Source organism: Nycticebus coucang, chromosome 21, assembly GCF_027406575.1.
Source record: "Nycticebus coucang isolate mNycCou1 chromosome 21, mNycCou1.pri, whole genome shotgun sequence".
In the NCBI taxonomy this organism is placed as follows: domain Eukaryota; kingdom Metazoa; phylum Chordata; class Mammalia; order Primates; family Lorisidae; genus Nycticebus; species Nycticebus coucang.
Window position 1 is genome coordinate 42,679,318 of NC_069800.1, and position 16,691 is coordinate 42,696,008.

The 16,691-nt window shown below is 44.8% G+C and overlaps 1 protein-coding gene and 1 non-coding gene across 4 annotated transcripts in view; both read left to right on the forward strand.

Moving 5' to 3' along the window:
- The window catches only part of PHF20 (PHD finger protein 20), a 161,524-nt gene that overhangs the window by 16,377 nt on the left and 128,456 nt on the right, over nucleotides 1-16,691 (forward strand). For all 3 annotated transcript variants that reach the window (XM_053574949.1, XM_053574950.1, XM_053574951.1), the window contains exon 2: nucleotides 12,954-13,068. In XM_053574949.1, the coding sequence (XP_053430924.1) occupies nucleotides 12,986-13,068 (83 nt within the window). In that variant the 5' untranslated portion in view covers nucleotides 12,954-12,985. The remainder of the gene's footprint in view (nucleotides 1-12,953; nucleotides 13,069-16,691) is intronic.
- Nucleotides 1,321-1,427, forward strand: LOC128574361 (small nucleolar RNA SNORA5). Its single transcript, XR_008376733.1, has one exon. It is a non-coding gene; the product is annotated as a small nucleolar RNA SNORA5 (small nucleolar RNA).

The following is a 16,691-nucleotide window of genomic DNA, read 5'->3' on the forward strand; positions in this document are numbered from 1 at the left end:
ACCCTTGGGCTTAAGCGATTCTCTTGCCTCAGCCTCCCGAGTAGCTGGGACTACAGGCACTCACCACAAACCTTGGCTATTTTGTTGTTGTTGTCCTCGTTGTTTAGCAGGCGCTGGCTGAGTTTGAACCTGTCAGCCCTGGTGTATGTGGCTGTTGCTGTAACCACTGAACTATGGGCGCTGAGCCCCAGGCAAGTTTTATTCTAGAGTTCTTACAACCAGTATGTGCCATTGCTCCTCTGCTAAGCTTGCCTGCTTACCTCTTTTTAAGCTCGCTTATTTGTTTATTTATTTATTTGAGACAAAGTCTCACTTTGTCCCCTTTGGTAGAGTGCTGTGATGTCACAGCTCACAGCAACCTCCAACTCCTGGGCTTAGGTGATTCTCTTGCCTCAGCCTCCTGAGTAGCTGGGAATACAGGTGCCCGCTGCAACGCCCAGCTATTTTTTGTTGTTGCAGTTTGGGGCCGCATTCAAACATGCCACCCTTGGTATATGGGGCCCATGCTCTACCCACTGAGCCACAGGTGCCGCCCTTATAAAATTATTTGTTTTTTGTTTTTTTTTAGAGACAGAGTTTCACTTTGTCGCCCTCAGTAGAGTGCTGTGACGTCACAACTCAAGCAATCTCAAACTCTCAGGCTTAAGTAATCCTCTTGCCTCAGCCTCTGATGTCTTTGGGATTGCAGGCACATGCCACAATGCCCGGCTAATTTTTCTATTTTTAGTAGAAATGGGGTTTTGCTCTTGCTCAGGCTGATCTCAAACTCTTGAGCCTAAGCCTTGTCCTCCCAGAGTGCTGAGATTATAGGAGTCAACCACACTATTCCTGGCTTCTTTATGTAGGTATTTATCTTGTTTCTTGGCTGTGTTCCCTACTAGAGAACAGGGTGGGGCGTTTTGTCCTCATTTATCTCTATCTTCAGCACCTGGCACACGGCAGGCATTCAATAAATATTATTGAATGAAGAGGGCAAAAAGGTTTACACTGGTCTTTCCCCTGAAGCGGCCCTCTATTAAAAATAGTTGCTTTTGGGTGGTGCCTGTGGCTCAAAGGAGTAGGGCGCCGGCCCCATATGCTGGAGGTGGTGGGTCCTAACCTGCTGAGACACTGTAGCTTCTATTACCTGTGCTGGAAATGATAGGAAGGATGAAGGCTAGAATTGGAAACAGCAGCTCGGCCTGGCCTACTGGCACCAAACCAGTGTGGGCTGCACGTAGGCCACTGGGCCAGGAGCACGTGTGGAACAAAGGGATTGGGAGGGTAAGAAAACAACTGAGGCTGTTACAGCAGGAGGAACATATATGAGACTGAGTCCTGTGCAGCCAAGCAGGGCCTGGCCCCGGCCAAAAACTGCAAAAAAAAAATAGTGGCTTTGAGGCTTGGTGCATGTAGCTCAGCGGCTAGGGCGCCAGCCACATACACTGGAGCTGGTGAGTTTGAATCTAGTTCGGGCCTGGTAAACAATGACAACTACATACAAAAAATAACTGGGCGTTGTGGCGGGTTCCTGTAATCCCACCTACTTGGGAGGCTGGGGCAAGAGAATCGCTTAACCCAGCGGTTTTCAACCTGTGGGTCGAGACCCGCGGGAACTGTATTAAAGGGCCACGGCATTAGGAAGGTTGAGAACCACTGGCTTAACCCCAAGAATTGGTGGTTGCTGTGAGCTGTGATGCAACAACACTCTTCCGAGGGAGACATAGTGAGACTCTATCTCAAAATAAAAAAAAAAACATTGCTTTGAGTTTGAAAGGCATCATCACCTTTTTTTTTTTTTTCAGTTTTTGGCTGGGGCTAGGTTTGAACCCGCCACCTCTGGTATATAGGGTTGGCTCCCTACTTCTTTGAGCCACAGGCACTGCCATGCACCATTACCTTTTAATGGAGGTTGAATGCAAGCCTGGTGGTAAGCACCATTAGGTTATCCTAAAGCTTATTCTGTAATTTCTAATGATTGGCGTTCCTTCCTTGAGAGTCTAGGAGTCTATTTTCTTCTAATCTCATCTCAGAGCCAACTCCCTGAAAGGTCTTGTTCCATACCCATCTATCACTTTTTATTCTTTATTGCTTTTCGCCCTTACTCCCTTCTCCCTGAGTGCAATGGGACTGCTGAAGGTAGTACCTCCAGTTACCATGGCAACAGTACTCTTTCACCTCTCAAAATAAAGCCCAGAGTCTTTGTCAGTACATTAACTGTAAATATATTATGAATTTTGAAAATTCTTCTGCCATTCCTTTTTTTTTTTTTTAATTTGAGACAGTCTCACTTTGTTGCCCTTGGTAGAGTGCTCAGAGCATCCTCAAACTCTTGAGCTCAAGCGATTCTCCTGCTTCACCCTCCAAAGTAGCTAGGTGCCCACCTTGACACCTTGCTATTTTTAGAGACAAGGTCTCCATCTTGCTCGGCTAGTCTTAAACTCCTGAGCTCAAACTCTGAGCCACCTACCTCGGCCTCCCAGAGTGCTAGGATTATGGATGTGAGTCACCATGCCCGGCCTCTTCTGCCGTTTTTTGAGTACCTTCTTAGTGGTAGACATTTTAATAGGAGCTTTACAAACCTTTCTGATCTAATTCTCATAGAACCCTTATCTCCATACAATAAACAAAAAAAAGAGACCTCAAAGATACAGTTTATAAACAAAGTTGGGGTGAGAATTTGAAGTTGGAGCCACTGGGCCTGGGTTCAAATGGTGGCTCAGCCCCTTACTGTCTAGGTGTCCTTAACTTTCCTTTTTTTTTTTTTTTTGTAGAGACAGAGTCTCACTTTATGGCCCTCGGTAGAGTGCCGTGGCCTCACACAGCTCACAGCAACCTCCAACTCCTGGGCTTAAGCGATTCTCTTGCCTCAGCCTCCCGAGTAGCTGGGACTACAGGCGCCCGCCACAACGCCCGGCTATTTTTTGGTTGCAGTTTGTCCGGGGCCAGGTTTGAACCCGCCACCCTTGGTATATGGGGCCGGCGCCTTACCGACTGAGCCACAGGCGCTGTCCATGTCCTTAACTTTTCTTTGTTTACAATTGAGTTTAGGAATAGTACTTTCGCCTGTGATTGTTGTGAGGATTAACTAAATTAATATGTAGTATTGGTTTATTATTATGAATATAAATGTTTTTTATGTAGGTCTTGTTAGTCTCCATAAAGGTATTTTATATCTACTCTTTTTGTAAGGTTAATTCACATCCTCATTCTTTTGGTAACCAAAAGGATATTTATTAAATATTTGTCAAGTTTATAATGTAGTTCTACTGTATTGAATTTTGTTAAAATAGTCTCTCGTTCTTCAATGGGTGAGCTATTTCCCCAGAATCTTATGTAAAGAGCTATTGTTTTTTTCTTATTTTCGCAAATGATTTATTTTTATCCTAGCCTGTATTCTTTTTTTTTTTTAGAGACAGATTCTCATTTTGTCACCCTTGGTAGAGTGCTGTGGCATCACAGCTCACAGCAACCTCCAGCTCAGGGGCTTAGGCAATTCACTTCCCTCAGTCTCCCGAGTAGCTGGGACTACAGGCGCCCGCCACAACACCTGGGCAGTTTGGCTGGGGCCGGGTTTGAACCGGCCACCCTTGGTATATGGGGCTGGTGCCCTACTCCCTGAGCCACAGGCGCTGCCTATCCTGGGCTGTATTCTTTAGTTGAAATGAATAGTCCCAAGAGCATATGCCTTTTCACAGCTTATTCCTTACTTATAGCTTGAGATATAAAAAGATGGCCATGGCCTGGGCTCCAGGCAGTGTTTCTGTTTCCTCACAGCTGGGCCAGTGTTAAGATTTGTCCTTTTTGAAAAATAAAATATTTCTGCTATTTATATAATGGCATGATAGTTCTGACAGAACATTTGAAAAGCATCCAACTGCTATATCTAAGAGTATGAATACGAGTATAAGCACAGACAGCTATCACATTCTTAGGGAGAAAGGACCTTTTGAGAAGTGGTTTGTCTATTGTGGGAAGTTCCTGTTATCTTTGATAAGAGAGCTTTTTCCTGCTTTGGAAGAGATTAAGCTGTTAGACCCTCTGTGTCTCAGTTCATTTCTGTACCATGAGAACATTACATTTAGTCCTAATTATACTTTGGAACATCTGGTGGTTGTGAAGATCTGGAGAAACAGCATAAGAATTAAATTCTTGGCCAGGTGGGGGTGGCCATGCCTGTAATCCCAGCACTTTGGAATGCCAAGGTAGGAAGGATTCATTGAGACCAGGAATACCAGACCAGCCTAGGCAACATAGTAAGAACCGATCTCTACAAAAAAAAAAAAAAAAAAGAGGTGTCGTGGCACATACCTATAGTTCCAGCTACTTAGGAGTCTGAGGTAGGAGGATCGCTTGAGCCCATAAGTTCAAGCTTGCAGTGAGCTGTGATCATTCATGCCACTGTAACTCCAGCCTGGGTGATAGAGGAAGACTTAGTCTCTAATTATTATTTTTTTTTGAGACAGAGTCTCACTGTGTTGCCCTCTGTAGAGTGAAATGGCATCACAGCTCATAGCAACCTCAAACTCTTGGGCTTAAGCAATTCTCTTGCCTCAGATTCCTTAGTAGCTGGGACTATAGGCGCCTGCTATAACACCTGGCTATTTTTTTTGTTGTAGTTATTATTGTTTAGCTGGCCCAGGCCAGTTAAGAACCTGCCTTGGTGCATGTGGCTGGTATCATAACCACTGTGCTATGGGCGCTGAGCCTCTCAGTCTCTAATTTTGCATTTTAAAAATCTGAGTAGGGCGGTCAGGAGACTGAGGCAAGAGAATTGCCTAAACCCAAGAGCTGGAGGTTGCTGTGAGTAATGCCACAGCACTCTACCGAGGGCAACAAAGAGAGTCTCTCTCCAAAAAAAAAAAAAATGACTAGGGCGGGCAGCGCCTGTGGCTCAGTGCGTAGGGTGCTGGCCCCATATACCAAGGGTGGCGGGTTCGAACACGGTCCTGGCCAAACTGCAATAAAAAAATAGCCAGCTGTTGTGGCAGGTGCCTGTAGTCCCAGCTACTCGGGAGGCTGAGGCAAGAGAATCGCCTAAGCTCAGGAGTTGGAGGTTGCTGTGAGCTGTGACATCATGGCACTCTACCCAGGGTAATAAAGACTCTGGGAGGCCAAGGTGGGTGGATTGCCTGAGCTCACAGATTTGAGTCCAGTCTGAGCCAGAGTGTCTGTAAAAATAACCAGGTATTGTGGTGGGGGGCCTATAGTCCCAGCTACTTGGGAGGCTGAGGCCAGTGAATCACTTGAACCCAAGAGTTTGAGGTTGCTGTGAGCTGTGACGCCATGGTTCTCTACCAAGGGCAACAAAGTGAGACTCTGTCTCCAAAAAAAAAAAAAAAAAAATCTGGGCTGGGCGCAGTGGTCCATGCCTGTAATCTCAGCATTTGGGAAGGAAAGGTGAGTGTCTGAACTCAAAAGTTTGAGACCATGGGCGGCGCCTGTGGCTCAAGGAGTAGGGCGCCGGTCCCATATGCCAGAGGTGGTGGGTTCAAACCCAGCCCTGGCCAAAAACCAAAAAAAAAAAAAAAAAAAAAAGTTTGAGACCAGCCTGAGCCAGAGTGAGACCTTGTCTCTAAAAAATACCTGGGCATTATGGCAGGCGCCTGTAGTCCCAGCTGCTTGGGAGGCTGAGACAAGAGAATCGCTTGAGCCCAAGAGTTTGAGGTTACTGTGAGCCGTGATATAACGGCACTCTACTGAGGGCAACATTGTGAGATTCTATCTCAAGGGAAAAAAAGACAAGAATTAATTTGAAGTCCTGCCAAAGTCTTTAAAATGGAATCCTATGTGAATACAGATTGCATCAGTTTTTTTTCTTAGTCAATTTTCATTATAGCTAAATGGAACATATTCTCTTTTTCTCTTATTCTGGAAGTTGGATATTTTTTGGAAGAAAAAGCTAAAGCCACGAAGAATGGATAAATTAAAAGCTGCAGAATCTTAGCCCTATTGCATCTTCAGGAAAATTATTTGTGTTTGAAACTAAATGAAGGGCTGGGTGTGGTGGCTCATGCCTGTAATCCTAGCACTCTGGGAGGCTGAGGCAGGCGGATTGCCTACGCTCACGGGTTCGAGACCAGCCTGAGCCACAGCAAGACTGTCTCTAAAAATAGCTGGGTGTTGGGCGGCACCTATGGCTCAAAGAACTAGGGTACGGGCCCCATATGCCAGAGGTGGCGGGTTCAAACCCAGCCCCGGACAAAAACTGCAAAAAAAAAAAAAAGCTGGGTATTGTGGTGGGCGCCTATAGTGCCATCTACTTGGGAGGCTGAGGCTAGGGGATCCTTTGAGCTAAGAGTTTAAGGTTGCTGTGAGCTATGACGTCACTGGCATTTTACCGAGGGTGACAAAGTGAAACTCTGTCTCAGACAAAGAAAAAACGAATTCTTACTTTTGATAGTGAATTTCTTTTTATTCTCTAGTATTTGTTTCCAAATTGATACTTTCAGATGATTTCCCCTGTGTCCTGCCCTTGACCTTTATTAAAGCTCATCATCTTTTCTCAGTGTTTGTGTTTGTCTTGCTGCTGGGTGGACCAGAGCTAGGACTAAGTTGGATTCCTAATTGTTAGCTTTTCCAGCATAGTGGTTTATTCATCATTATTTATTGAATGAGTTAATATGAAATTTGTAAACATACTCTGCCACCCCAGGGAGTTGGAGGGAAAATGGTAATGGAATAAGAAAGCCAGAGTCGGGTGATACCTGTGGTTCAGTGGGTAGGGCACCGGCCTCATATACCGAGGGTGGCAGGTTCAAACCCGGCCCTGGCCAAACTGCAACAAAAAATAGCTGGGCATTGTGGCGATCCCAGCTACTTGGGAGGCTGAGGCAAAAAAATCACCTAAGCCAGGAATTGGAGGTTGCTGTGAGCTGTGTGGTGTCACAGCACTCTACCAAGGGTGATAAAGTGAGACTCTGTCTCTACAAAAAAAAAAGAAAGCCAGAGTCATTTAGTTTTATGTTCTGTGTGACACCAGAGAGTAGAACTTCAAACAGGGGGGTCAGAATTATTCAGTTCATGATGAGAACTCTGACAATTCAGCCTCAAGAAGAATTGGTTTCTTTGTCCCATTGGCATGAGCTAGAATTTGTTCATCTTCATTCATTCAGTGCCTTGTTTACTCACTCTTTTTATTTTATTTTATTTTTTTTTTGAGACAGAGCCTTAAGCTGTTGCCCTGGGTAGAGTGCTGTGGCATCATAGCTCATAGCAACTTCAAACTCCTGGGCTCAGGCGAGTCTCCTGTCTCTGCCTCCCAAGTAGCTGGGACTACAGGTGCCCGCCACAACCCCTGGCTATTTTTTTTTTGGTTGCAGCCGTCATTGTTGTTTGGCGGGCCTGGGCTGGATTTGAACCCGCTAGCTCAGGTGTATGTGGCTGGCGCCTTAGCTGCTTGAGCCACAGGTGCTGAGCCTTTTTTTTTTTCTGAGACAAGAGTCTTACTATGTCGCCCTGGGTAGAGTGCTGTAGAGTCCCAGCTCACAGCAACCTGAAACTCTTGGGCTTAAGCAATTCTCTTGCTTCAGCCTCCCAAGTAGCTGGGACTACAGGTGCCCACCACAATGCCCGGCTATTTTTGGAGATGAGGTGTCATTCTGGCTCAGGTCATCCACGCATCTCTGCCTCCAGAGTACTACGATTCACTCACTTCTGTATTTTATTTTTTTTGTTTTGTTTTTTGAGACAGAGTCTCACTATAGTCTCACTATCACCATGGCAGAGTGCCGTGGCTTCACAGCTGAGAGCAACCTAAAATTGTAAGCTGGGACTATAGGCACCTGCTACAAGGCCTGGATGTTCTTTTTTTTTTTTTTTGAGACAGAGCCTCAGGCTGTCACCCTGGGTAGAGTGCTGTGGCATCACAGCTCACAGCAACCTCAAATTCCTGGGCTCAAACGATTCTCCTGCCTCTGCCTCCCAAGTACCTGGGATTACAGGCACCTGCCACAACAACCCGCTGTTTTTTTGGTCGCAGTCGTCATTGTTTGGCAGTCCCAGGCTGGATTCGAACCCACCAGCTCAGGTGTATGTGGCTGGCACTTTAGCCGCTTGAGCCACAGGTGCTGAGCCGGCCCCTCTGTTTTTATGTTGCAGTTGTCATTGTTGTCTAGCTGGTCCAGGCCAGGTTTGAAACTGGCAGCCTCGGTGTTTGTGGCTGGTACCTACCCATTGAGCTACGGGTGCCACTGGCTTTTTTTTTTTTTTGAGACACAGCCCCACTATGTTGCCTTGGGTAGAATGCTATGGCGTCACAGCTCACAGCACCCTCAAACTTCTGGGCTCAAGCAATTCTCCTGCCTCAGCTTCCCAAAGTAGCTGGGAACTACAGGCACCTGCCACAATGCCCAGCTATTTTTGTTGCAGTTGTCATTGTTGTTTAGCTGGCCTGAGCTGGGCTCGAACCCACCAGCCCTGGTGCATGTGGCTGGTATCCTACCCACTGAGCCATGGGCATTGCCAATGCCCAGCTATTTTTAGAGATGAGGTCTTCCTCAGGCTCAGAACCTGTAAGCTCAGGCAATCCACCCTCTTCGGCCTCCCAGAGTGAGCCTCAGGCCTGGCCCGATACAATTATTAATAGATACTGTGGAGTTCTTAATTTCTACCACCTCTGTATTCTTTAAATGGATTATCTGATTTAATTCTCACACCCAGTGCTTGGAAGTAGATACTATTATCACCATCCCCATTTTACAGAGGAAGCAAATTTATAGGTGTTAGATAATTTATACAAATTCATTCATCTAATCAGGGATGGAGCTGGGTAATTCAAAGTCCACCATTTAAGCCTGCAACATTATTTCTGTAGGGGGCTGCTGTCTACTTGCACAGAGCCTTATAAATGTTAACAGCTTAGTGAGTATTCAGTTCCATTGAGCCTTTTCTTTTTGTAGAGACAGAGTCTCACTTTATGGCCCTCGGCAGAGTGCCGTGGCCTCACACAGCTCACAGCAACCTCCAACTCCTGGGCTTAAGCGATTCTCTTGCCTCAGCCTCCTGAGTAGCTGGGAGTACAGGCGCCCGCCACAACGCCCGGACATTTTTTTTTGGTTGCAGTTTGGCCGGGGCCGGGCTTGAACCCGCCACCCTCGGTATATGGGGCCGGCGCCCTACCGACTGAGCCACAGGCGCCACCCTGAGCCTTTTCTTTTGTCTGGCATCATCTTTTTTTTTTTTTTTTTTCATTTAAAACTGTTTTATTTGAGATAACATTTTGATCATTTTTTTTTTTTTTTTGGTTAACAAAAAATGCCTTCATGGCATTTTCTTAGTTATTGTGTTAAAACACTTATATTCTACATTTAATAAGTTTCACATGTACCCTTGTAAGATGCACTGTAGGTGTGGTCCCACCAATTACCCTCCCTTCACCCATCCTCCCCCGGCATCATCTTTTTATATAATCTGGGGGTCTGAGGTGGGCAAACTATTTGGGAGGGGGGGTACATGATCTTACTCTGCTGCCTCTGGCTACAGTGCTGTTAACGAACTCACTTATCATCCTAACTTATGGCAACCTCAAAACTCCTGGATGGGCTTAGTGGGTAAGGGCACTGGCCACATGCACTGAGGCTGGTGGTTTGGATCTCAGCCCAGGCCAGCTAAGACAACAATGACGACTGCAACAACAAAAAAGACAGCTGGGTGTTGTGGCGGGTGCCTGTAGTCCCAGCTGCTTGGGAGGCTGGGGCAACAGAATCTCTCTCTCTTTTTTTTTTTTTTGTAGAGACAGAGTCTCACTTTATGGCCCTTGGTAGAGTGCCGTGGCCTCACACAGCTCACAGCAACCTCCAACTCCTGGGCTTCAGCGATTCTCTTGCCTCAGCCTCCCGAGTAGCTGGGACTACAGGCGCCCGCCACAATGCCCGGCTAGCAAGAGAATCTCTTAAGCCCAATAGTTTGAGGTTGCTGTGAGCTGTGATGCCTTGGGACTCTACTCAGGGTGACGGCTTGAGACTGTCTCAAAAAAAAGAAAAAAAAAAATCTCCTGGGTTCAAGTGAACCTCCTGCCTCAGCCCCCAGAGTAGCTAGGACTACCGGTGTCTGCCATCACATCTGGCTAATTTTTCTATTTTTAATAGAGACAGAGTCTGGTTTTGCATAGGCTGGTCTTGGACTCCTGAGCTCTAGGAATCCTCCTACCTTGGCCTCCTAGAGTGTTAGGATTATAGGTGTGAGCTGCCGTAGGGGGACAAGTTAATTAGAATATTACTTGGCACGCAGAGATACTAGATAACTTGACATGGCATTTCAGGCATGCCAAAAAAAAAAAAAAAAAAAATGTCCAGAAAGACTTTTGTGCTGATTAGATTAGGTTTATATGTCAGATTTGATATCTCCTTTTCCTGAAGAGTGTTAGGGAAAGCAGTCCAAGCTAACACTCCCTTTCCTAGATTCCAAGGAGTCAAAATGCTCCTGCCAATATAGCTTCTCAGTTTATTAGGTCTCAGCTTCCTTAATCATGACTGTCAACCATTTCTGCCTCAATTTTTTTTCCTTTGTGTGTTTCGCAACATTAGCCCTTGCAAATGAGTTGTTTAAGGCATAGCTTATTTTTCTTCACATGTATAATACTTCACATTATATATTATGGGGAATTTTCATTGTGAAAAAGTATAAAGTTTAGGAAAAAAATTTTTTTTGAGACAGTTTTATTATGTTCCCCTAGGTAGAATGCTGTGGCATCACGGTTCACAGTAACCTCAAACTCTTGGGCTCAGGCAATCCTCTTGCCTCAGCCTTCCAAGTAGCTGGGACTATGGGTGTGTGCTACAATGCCCGGATATTTTTTTTTTGTTATAGTTGTCATTGTTGTTTAACAGGCCCCCGGCCAGAAACCCCCAGCCTTGGCATATGTGGCCAGTGACCTAAGCACTGAGCTACAGGGGCCAAGCCAAAATTTAGGAAATTTTTAAAAAGAAAATGAACAATTGCCTATAACCTGTTTTGTCTTCCAGTCTTTTTTTTTTTAATGTATATGAGTTTTATTTATTTATTTATTTTTTGAGACAGAGTTTTACTATGTCACCCTCGGTAGAGTGCTGTAGCATCACAGCTCACAGCAAACTAAAACTCTTGGGCTTAAGCGATTCTCTTGCCTCAGCCTCCCAAGTAGCTGGGACAACAGGCGCCCTCCACAACACCTGGCTATTTTTTTGTTGTAGTCATTGTTGTTTGGCAGGCCTGGTCTGGGTTTGAACCCTCCAGCCCCAGTGCATGTGGCTGGCACTCTAGCCCCTGAGATACAAGCACTGAGCCCTGAGAGCTGCGGTTCTCAGCCTACCTTATGCTGCGATGTAGAGCTATACTTTAGTGACAGCTTCTTTTCCCCCAAATGACCTAATCCAATAACTTTTTCTCCAAAGGAAAATAACTTCGTTTTTTAGTTCTGATCATAACCACCAATAGCAAATAACCACCAATCTAGTACACAAGGGCTTGGTAAGTAAAAAAAAGAGAGCATGTAGCTGGGCGTTGTGGCAGGCGCCTGTAGTCCCAGCTACTCGGGAGGCTGAGGCAAGAGAATCGCTTAAGCCTAGGAGTTAGAGGTGGCTGTGAGCTGTGTGATGCCACGGCACTCTACCGAGGGGTATAAAGTAAGACTCTGTCTCTACAAAAAAAAAAAGAGAGAGAGCATGGTTCGGTGCCTGTAGCTCAAGCAGCTAAAGCGCCAGCCACATACACCAGAGCTGGCGAGTTTGAATCCAGCCCGGGCCTGTCAAACAACAACAACAACCAAGAAATAGCTGGGTGTTGTGGTGGGCGCCTGTAGTCCCAGCTACTTGAGAGGCACTTAAGCCTAGGAGTAGGAGGTTGCTGTGAGCTGTGATGGCATAGAACTCTACCCAGGGCAAAAGCTTGAGGCTCTGTCTGAAAAAACAACAACAAAAAAGAGCACAACTACTCAATATAGGGTTGAGAGTAGTGAGATTCAAATGGTGACTGAAGATTCAAAGACACTTAAAGTAACTAAAAGAGAATATTTGTACTCTTCTATGCTAATAAATTGAAAATATGAATAATTATTTAGGAAAATATAAATTGTCAGAATAGAGTAGAAAAGTAGAAAATACACACGGATCAAAGAAAGTAAAAATAAGGCTAGCTATCACTGTTTTTGTTTGTCTCCGTTTCGTTTTATTTTATTATTTTTATTTCGAGACAGAGTCTTCACCTCTATTGCTCTGGATAGGGTGTTGTGGCGTTATAGCTCATAGCAACCTCAAACTCTTGGGCTGAATTGATCCTCCTGCCTCAGCTAACTAAGTAGCTGGAACTATAGGTCCCCGCCACCACACCTGGCTAGGTTTTCTGGGCTCAAACAGTCCACCTGCCTTGGCCTCCTGGAGTGCTAGGATACTGGTGTAAGCCAACTTGCCTGGCCTTTTATTTTTAGAGACAGGATTTTGTTTTGTTACCCAGGCTAGTCTTGAACTCCTGGGCTCAAGGGATCCTCCCACTTGCACTGCACCACCGCACCAGCACCTTTGTTTGTTTCCTTTGTAGCCCTGGGATTTCATAACAATCACACCTTGTGGTTATTTATCAGTTTACTAGTTCATTTTTGTCTTTTCTCATAGACTGAAGGCTTCTTGAGGGCAGGAACTTTTGTCTCTTTTGGTCTTGACTGTTTCCTCAAATGGTTACTGAGCAAATATTTGTTGGATGCATCAGCAAGTGATTCAACTTGACCTTGGGAGTAATTGTTTTTTAAAGTTCTGAGAGGTTCCCCTTATTATAAGCAGTATTGAGGGAGGGTCTCCTCAGTTCCAGAGACCATAGGGTTTTACATGGCAGAGGAGTAGGGACCAATGGAGGCACACCTGTGTTAGAATGAGGACATGGGCAAGGTTTTATGGAGCTTTGTGTTTTGAATAATGCCTGTTTGTTTTTTATGTGTAGTGAGTGATGCTACACTCTGGGCAGACTTTGCCTAAGTTTCATAAATATTTAATTGGCTTTTTCAGGAGAATAAAGGCATCCCTGTTGATGACTGAAAATGACAAAGCATCCACCTAACAGACGAGGAATCAGCTTTGAAGTGGGAGCCCAGTTGGAAGCCCGGGACCGTTTAAAAAACTGGTACTTTTACATTTTTCTTTTAATTAAAGCCCTTCAGTAAGGGAGTTTTTGCCAGAGTGATATACAGTGTTAGCCTAGGTTTTTCCATGGTGTTTTCCTGGTCCCTGACTCTTGCAAAATGGAAAGGAGACTTAAATCTTTCTCTGGTGCAGAGGATCCTGTGTCTGGTAGACCAGCCTGTGACCTCTTGTTTTTACTTATTTCCCTTTTTTGCCTGTTCATCTGAAGGAGTTGTGGGAAAAAGAAGCATGAAGTGGCTACAGGGAAAGGAAGGGTTAATGGTGGCAGCTCCCTTCCTCTTGTCTGCCTGTCTAGAAGGAGAGAGGAGAGAAAGACCAGGGATGGAATGAAAAGTAAAAAGGAGTGACAGAGGAGCAGTGCATGTTTTGTGAGCACCCTTCCTGTTTTCTGCGCTTACTGTTGTATGGTTGAAATGTAGTCATCATGCAGTGGCGCTTTCAGTGTGATTAGCTTTAGAAGCTGAGGGGTTGCAGTCTCCACTGTGTTGTTGACTTGTGACTTCTAGGTTGTAATTAGGTCCTGTGTGCATCAGCTTCATTTTAAATGTGGGTACTGGTGATGCTGACCTTGTCAGATTATACTGAGAATCAAATCATAGAATACGTGGGGAAAGACCATATAAACTGTGAAATGATTGCTGTGGTTGTGGAGGTCATAGAATTGAGTCATTTGTTTGTGCTCAAGGTGAGGGTGGGAGTTTCAGAACTCAAATCTTTTTGAGTTTTTATAAGGAAGAGTTGATCCCTTTTCCAGGTTATCTCAAAGTAGACAGATTGAGCAGTTCTTGATGTGTAGGAAGAGAAAACGGGAAGGGAGACAGGGAGGTGTTTGGTGCAGAAAACTGTGTTTGTGGTCAGAATTAGAGACAGTTCAAATACTTAGTTGCTTTTTAGGTTGTTTGTATTATCTATAATTACTTCCTTTTTTGGTGTTAGTGTTTTTTTTTTTTTTTTTTTTGTAGAGACAGAGTCTCACTGTACCGCCCTTGGTAGAGTGCCGTGGCTTCACACAGCTCACAGCAACCTCTAACTCTTGGGCTTACGCAATTCTCTTGCCTCAGCCTCCCAGGCAGCTGGGACTACAGGCGCCTGCCACAACGCCCGGCTATTTTTTTGTTGCAGTTTGGTGGGGGCTGGGTTTGAACCCACCACCCTCGGTATATGGGGCCGGCGCCCCACTCACTGAGCCACAGGCGCCGCCACAGTGTGTTAGTGTTTTTTTAAGGCAGATTTTGGTGCTGAAGTATCGGGGGAAAGGATTTTTTTTTTTTTTTTTTTTTTGTAGAGACAGAGTCTCACTTTCTGGCCCTTGGTAGAGTCCGTGGCCTCACACAGCTCACAGCAACCTCCAACTCCTGGGCTTAAGCGATTCTCTTGCCTCAGCCTCCCAAGTAGCTGGGACTACAGGCACCCGCCACAATGCCCGGCTATTTTTTGGTTGCAGTTTGGCCGGGGCCGGGTTTGAACCCGCCACCCTCGGTATATGGGGCCGGTGCCCTACGGACTGAGCCACAGGCGCTGCCCAGGATTTTTTTTTTTTTTTAATTGAAAAAAATTAAAATCTAAAAGAAGTATAGCTAGTCAGAAGATAATCTGTTTTTGTCACTCCGAGTTAATGCATGTTAGTTAACATTTTTATTTGATTCGATTTCTCTTTTTAAAAATAAAAGTCATAAAAGATTTCTGATATGTAGTACCTTTTATATCTTGTCCAATTCCCTTCCTTCATTCTCAGATGCAACCAGCACTCTGATGTTGGTTGTGTCCTTTCTTTTTGTGTATTTACTATTTTACTAAATGTGTATGTATATCTATTAATAACAGACTGATTGGGCCTTAAAAAAATAGAGTGATTTCAGGTGTTTTTAAAAAATTTATGTAAGTGGTATCATACTCGTTGTTTCTGTGTTTTGATTTCTATATTCACACTTTCTTTTTTTTTTTTGAAACAGAGTCTCAAACTGTCGCCCTGGGTAAAGTGCCATGTTGTCACAGCAACCTCAAACTCTTGGGCTTAAGCGATTCTCTCCTTTTTTTTTTTTTTTTTTTTGAGATAGTCTTACTTCCTTGGCCCTTGGTAGAGTGCCGTGGTGTCACAGCTCACAGCAACCTCCTGGCTTAGGCGATTCTCCTGGGTTTAGGCGATTCTCTTGCCTCAGCCTCCCAAGTAGCTAGGACTACAGGCGCCTGCCACAATGCCTGGCTATTTTTAAGTTATAGTTGTCATTGTTGTTTGGCAAGCCCAGACTGGATTCGAACAAGCTCCGATGTATGTGGCTGGTGCCTGCTAGCTTGAGCTATAGCTGCTGAGCCATATTCACACATTTTTGTGAATAGCTCACAGCAACCTCCAACTCCTGGGCTCAAGTCATTCTCCTGCCTCCGCCTCCCAAGTAGCTGGGACCACAGGCACCCACCACAATGCCCAGCTATTTTTTGGTTGCAGCCGTCATTGTTGTTTGGGAGGCCAGGGCTGCATTCTAACCCGGCAGCTTAGGTGTATGTGGCTGGCGCCTTAGCCACTTGAGCCACAGGCCCCGAGCTGATATATAGACTGTTCTTATTAACTTCTATATAGAGTTTCATTATGTGAATATACCACATTTTGATTCTCCAGTCCTCTACTGATGCCGTTGAGATTCTAGTTTTTCACTTAATAAAGACTGCTACTGTGAACACCCATGTAAATAGCTCTTTGTGCAAATACATATATGTGAGAATATTTCTTGGGCAGTGGTTTTCAAACTTTTTTTGACTACAAGTTAATGTAAGAAATGTATTTTAAATCCAATATGGTATTCGTCCCTATACACATATAAATTTAACTGAAGCACAAATATTATGAAATATAATGTGTGTATTCTGATTTTTTTTTAAAATTATATTTCCTTGTTTTTTTTTTGAGACATAGTCTCACTTCATTGCACTGGGTAGAGTACCCTGGGCTGGTGTCATAGCTTATAGCAACCTGAAACTCTTGGGCTTGGGCTCAAGCGATCCTCTTACTTTAGCCTCCTGAGTAGCTGAGAATATAGGCACCTGCCACAACTCCCAGCTGTTTTGTGAGACAGGATCTTGCTCTTGCTCAGGCTGGTCTTGAATTCCTGAGCTCAAGCAAGCCACTCTCTGAAGTTTCCCAGAGTGTGCTAGTATTACAGGCGTGAGCCACACTGCACCTAGCCTTTATATTTCCTTAATACACACAAAAATGTTGGTCGAGAAGCATTGATTTGACTTTATAACCTACTAATCGGTCATGTGCGGTAGTTTGATAAATTCTGCTGCATTGAGTTTGAATATTATGATGTTATGACGTACACATTTTTAGTTTTACTAAAAATCGCCAGGTTGGGTGGCACCTGTGGCTCAAGGAGTAGGGCGCCAGTCCCATATACCGGAGGTGGTGGGTTCAAACCCAGCCCTGGCCAAAAACCACAAAAATCGCCAGGTTGCTCTCCAAAATGCTTATTGTAATTTATACTCCTACCCGTGGTACGTAAAACTGCCTGCTTTTCCATATCCTTACTAATGCTTGCCTTTGACAGACTTTCTACTTTTGCCAATCTGTTGGTTATGAGATTTTGTTACTGTTTTATTCTGTGC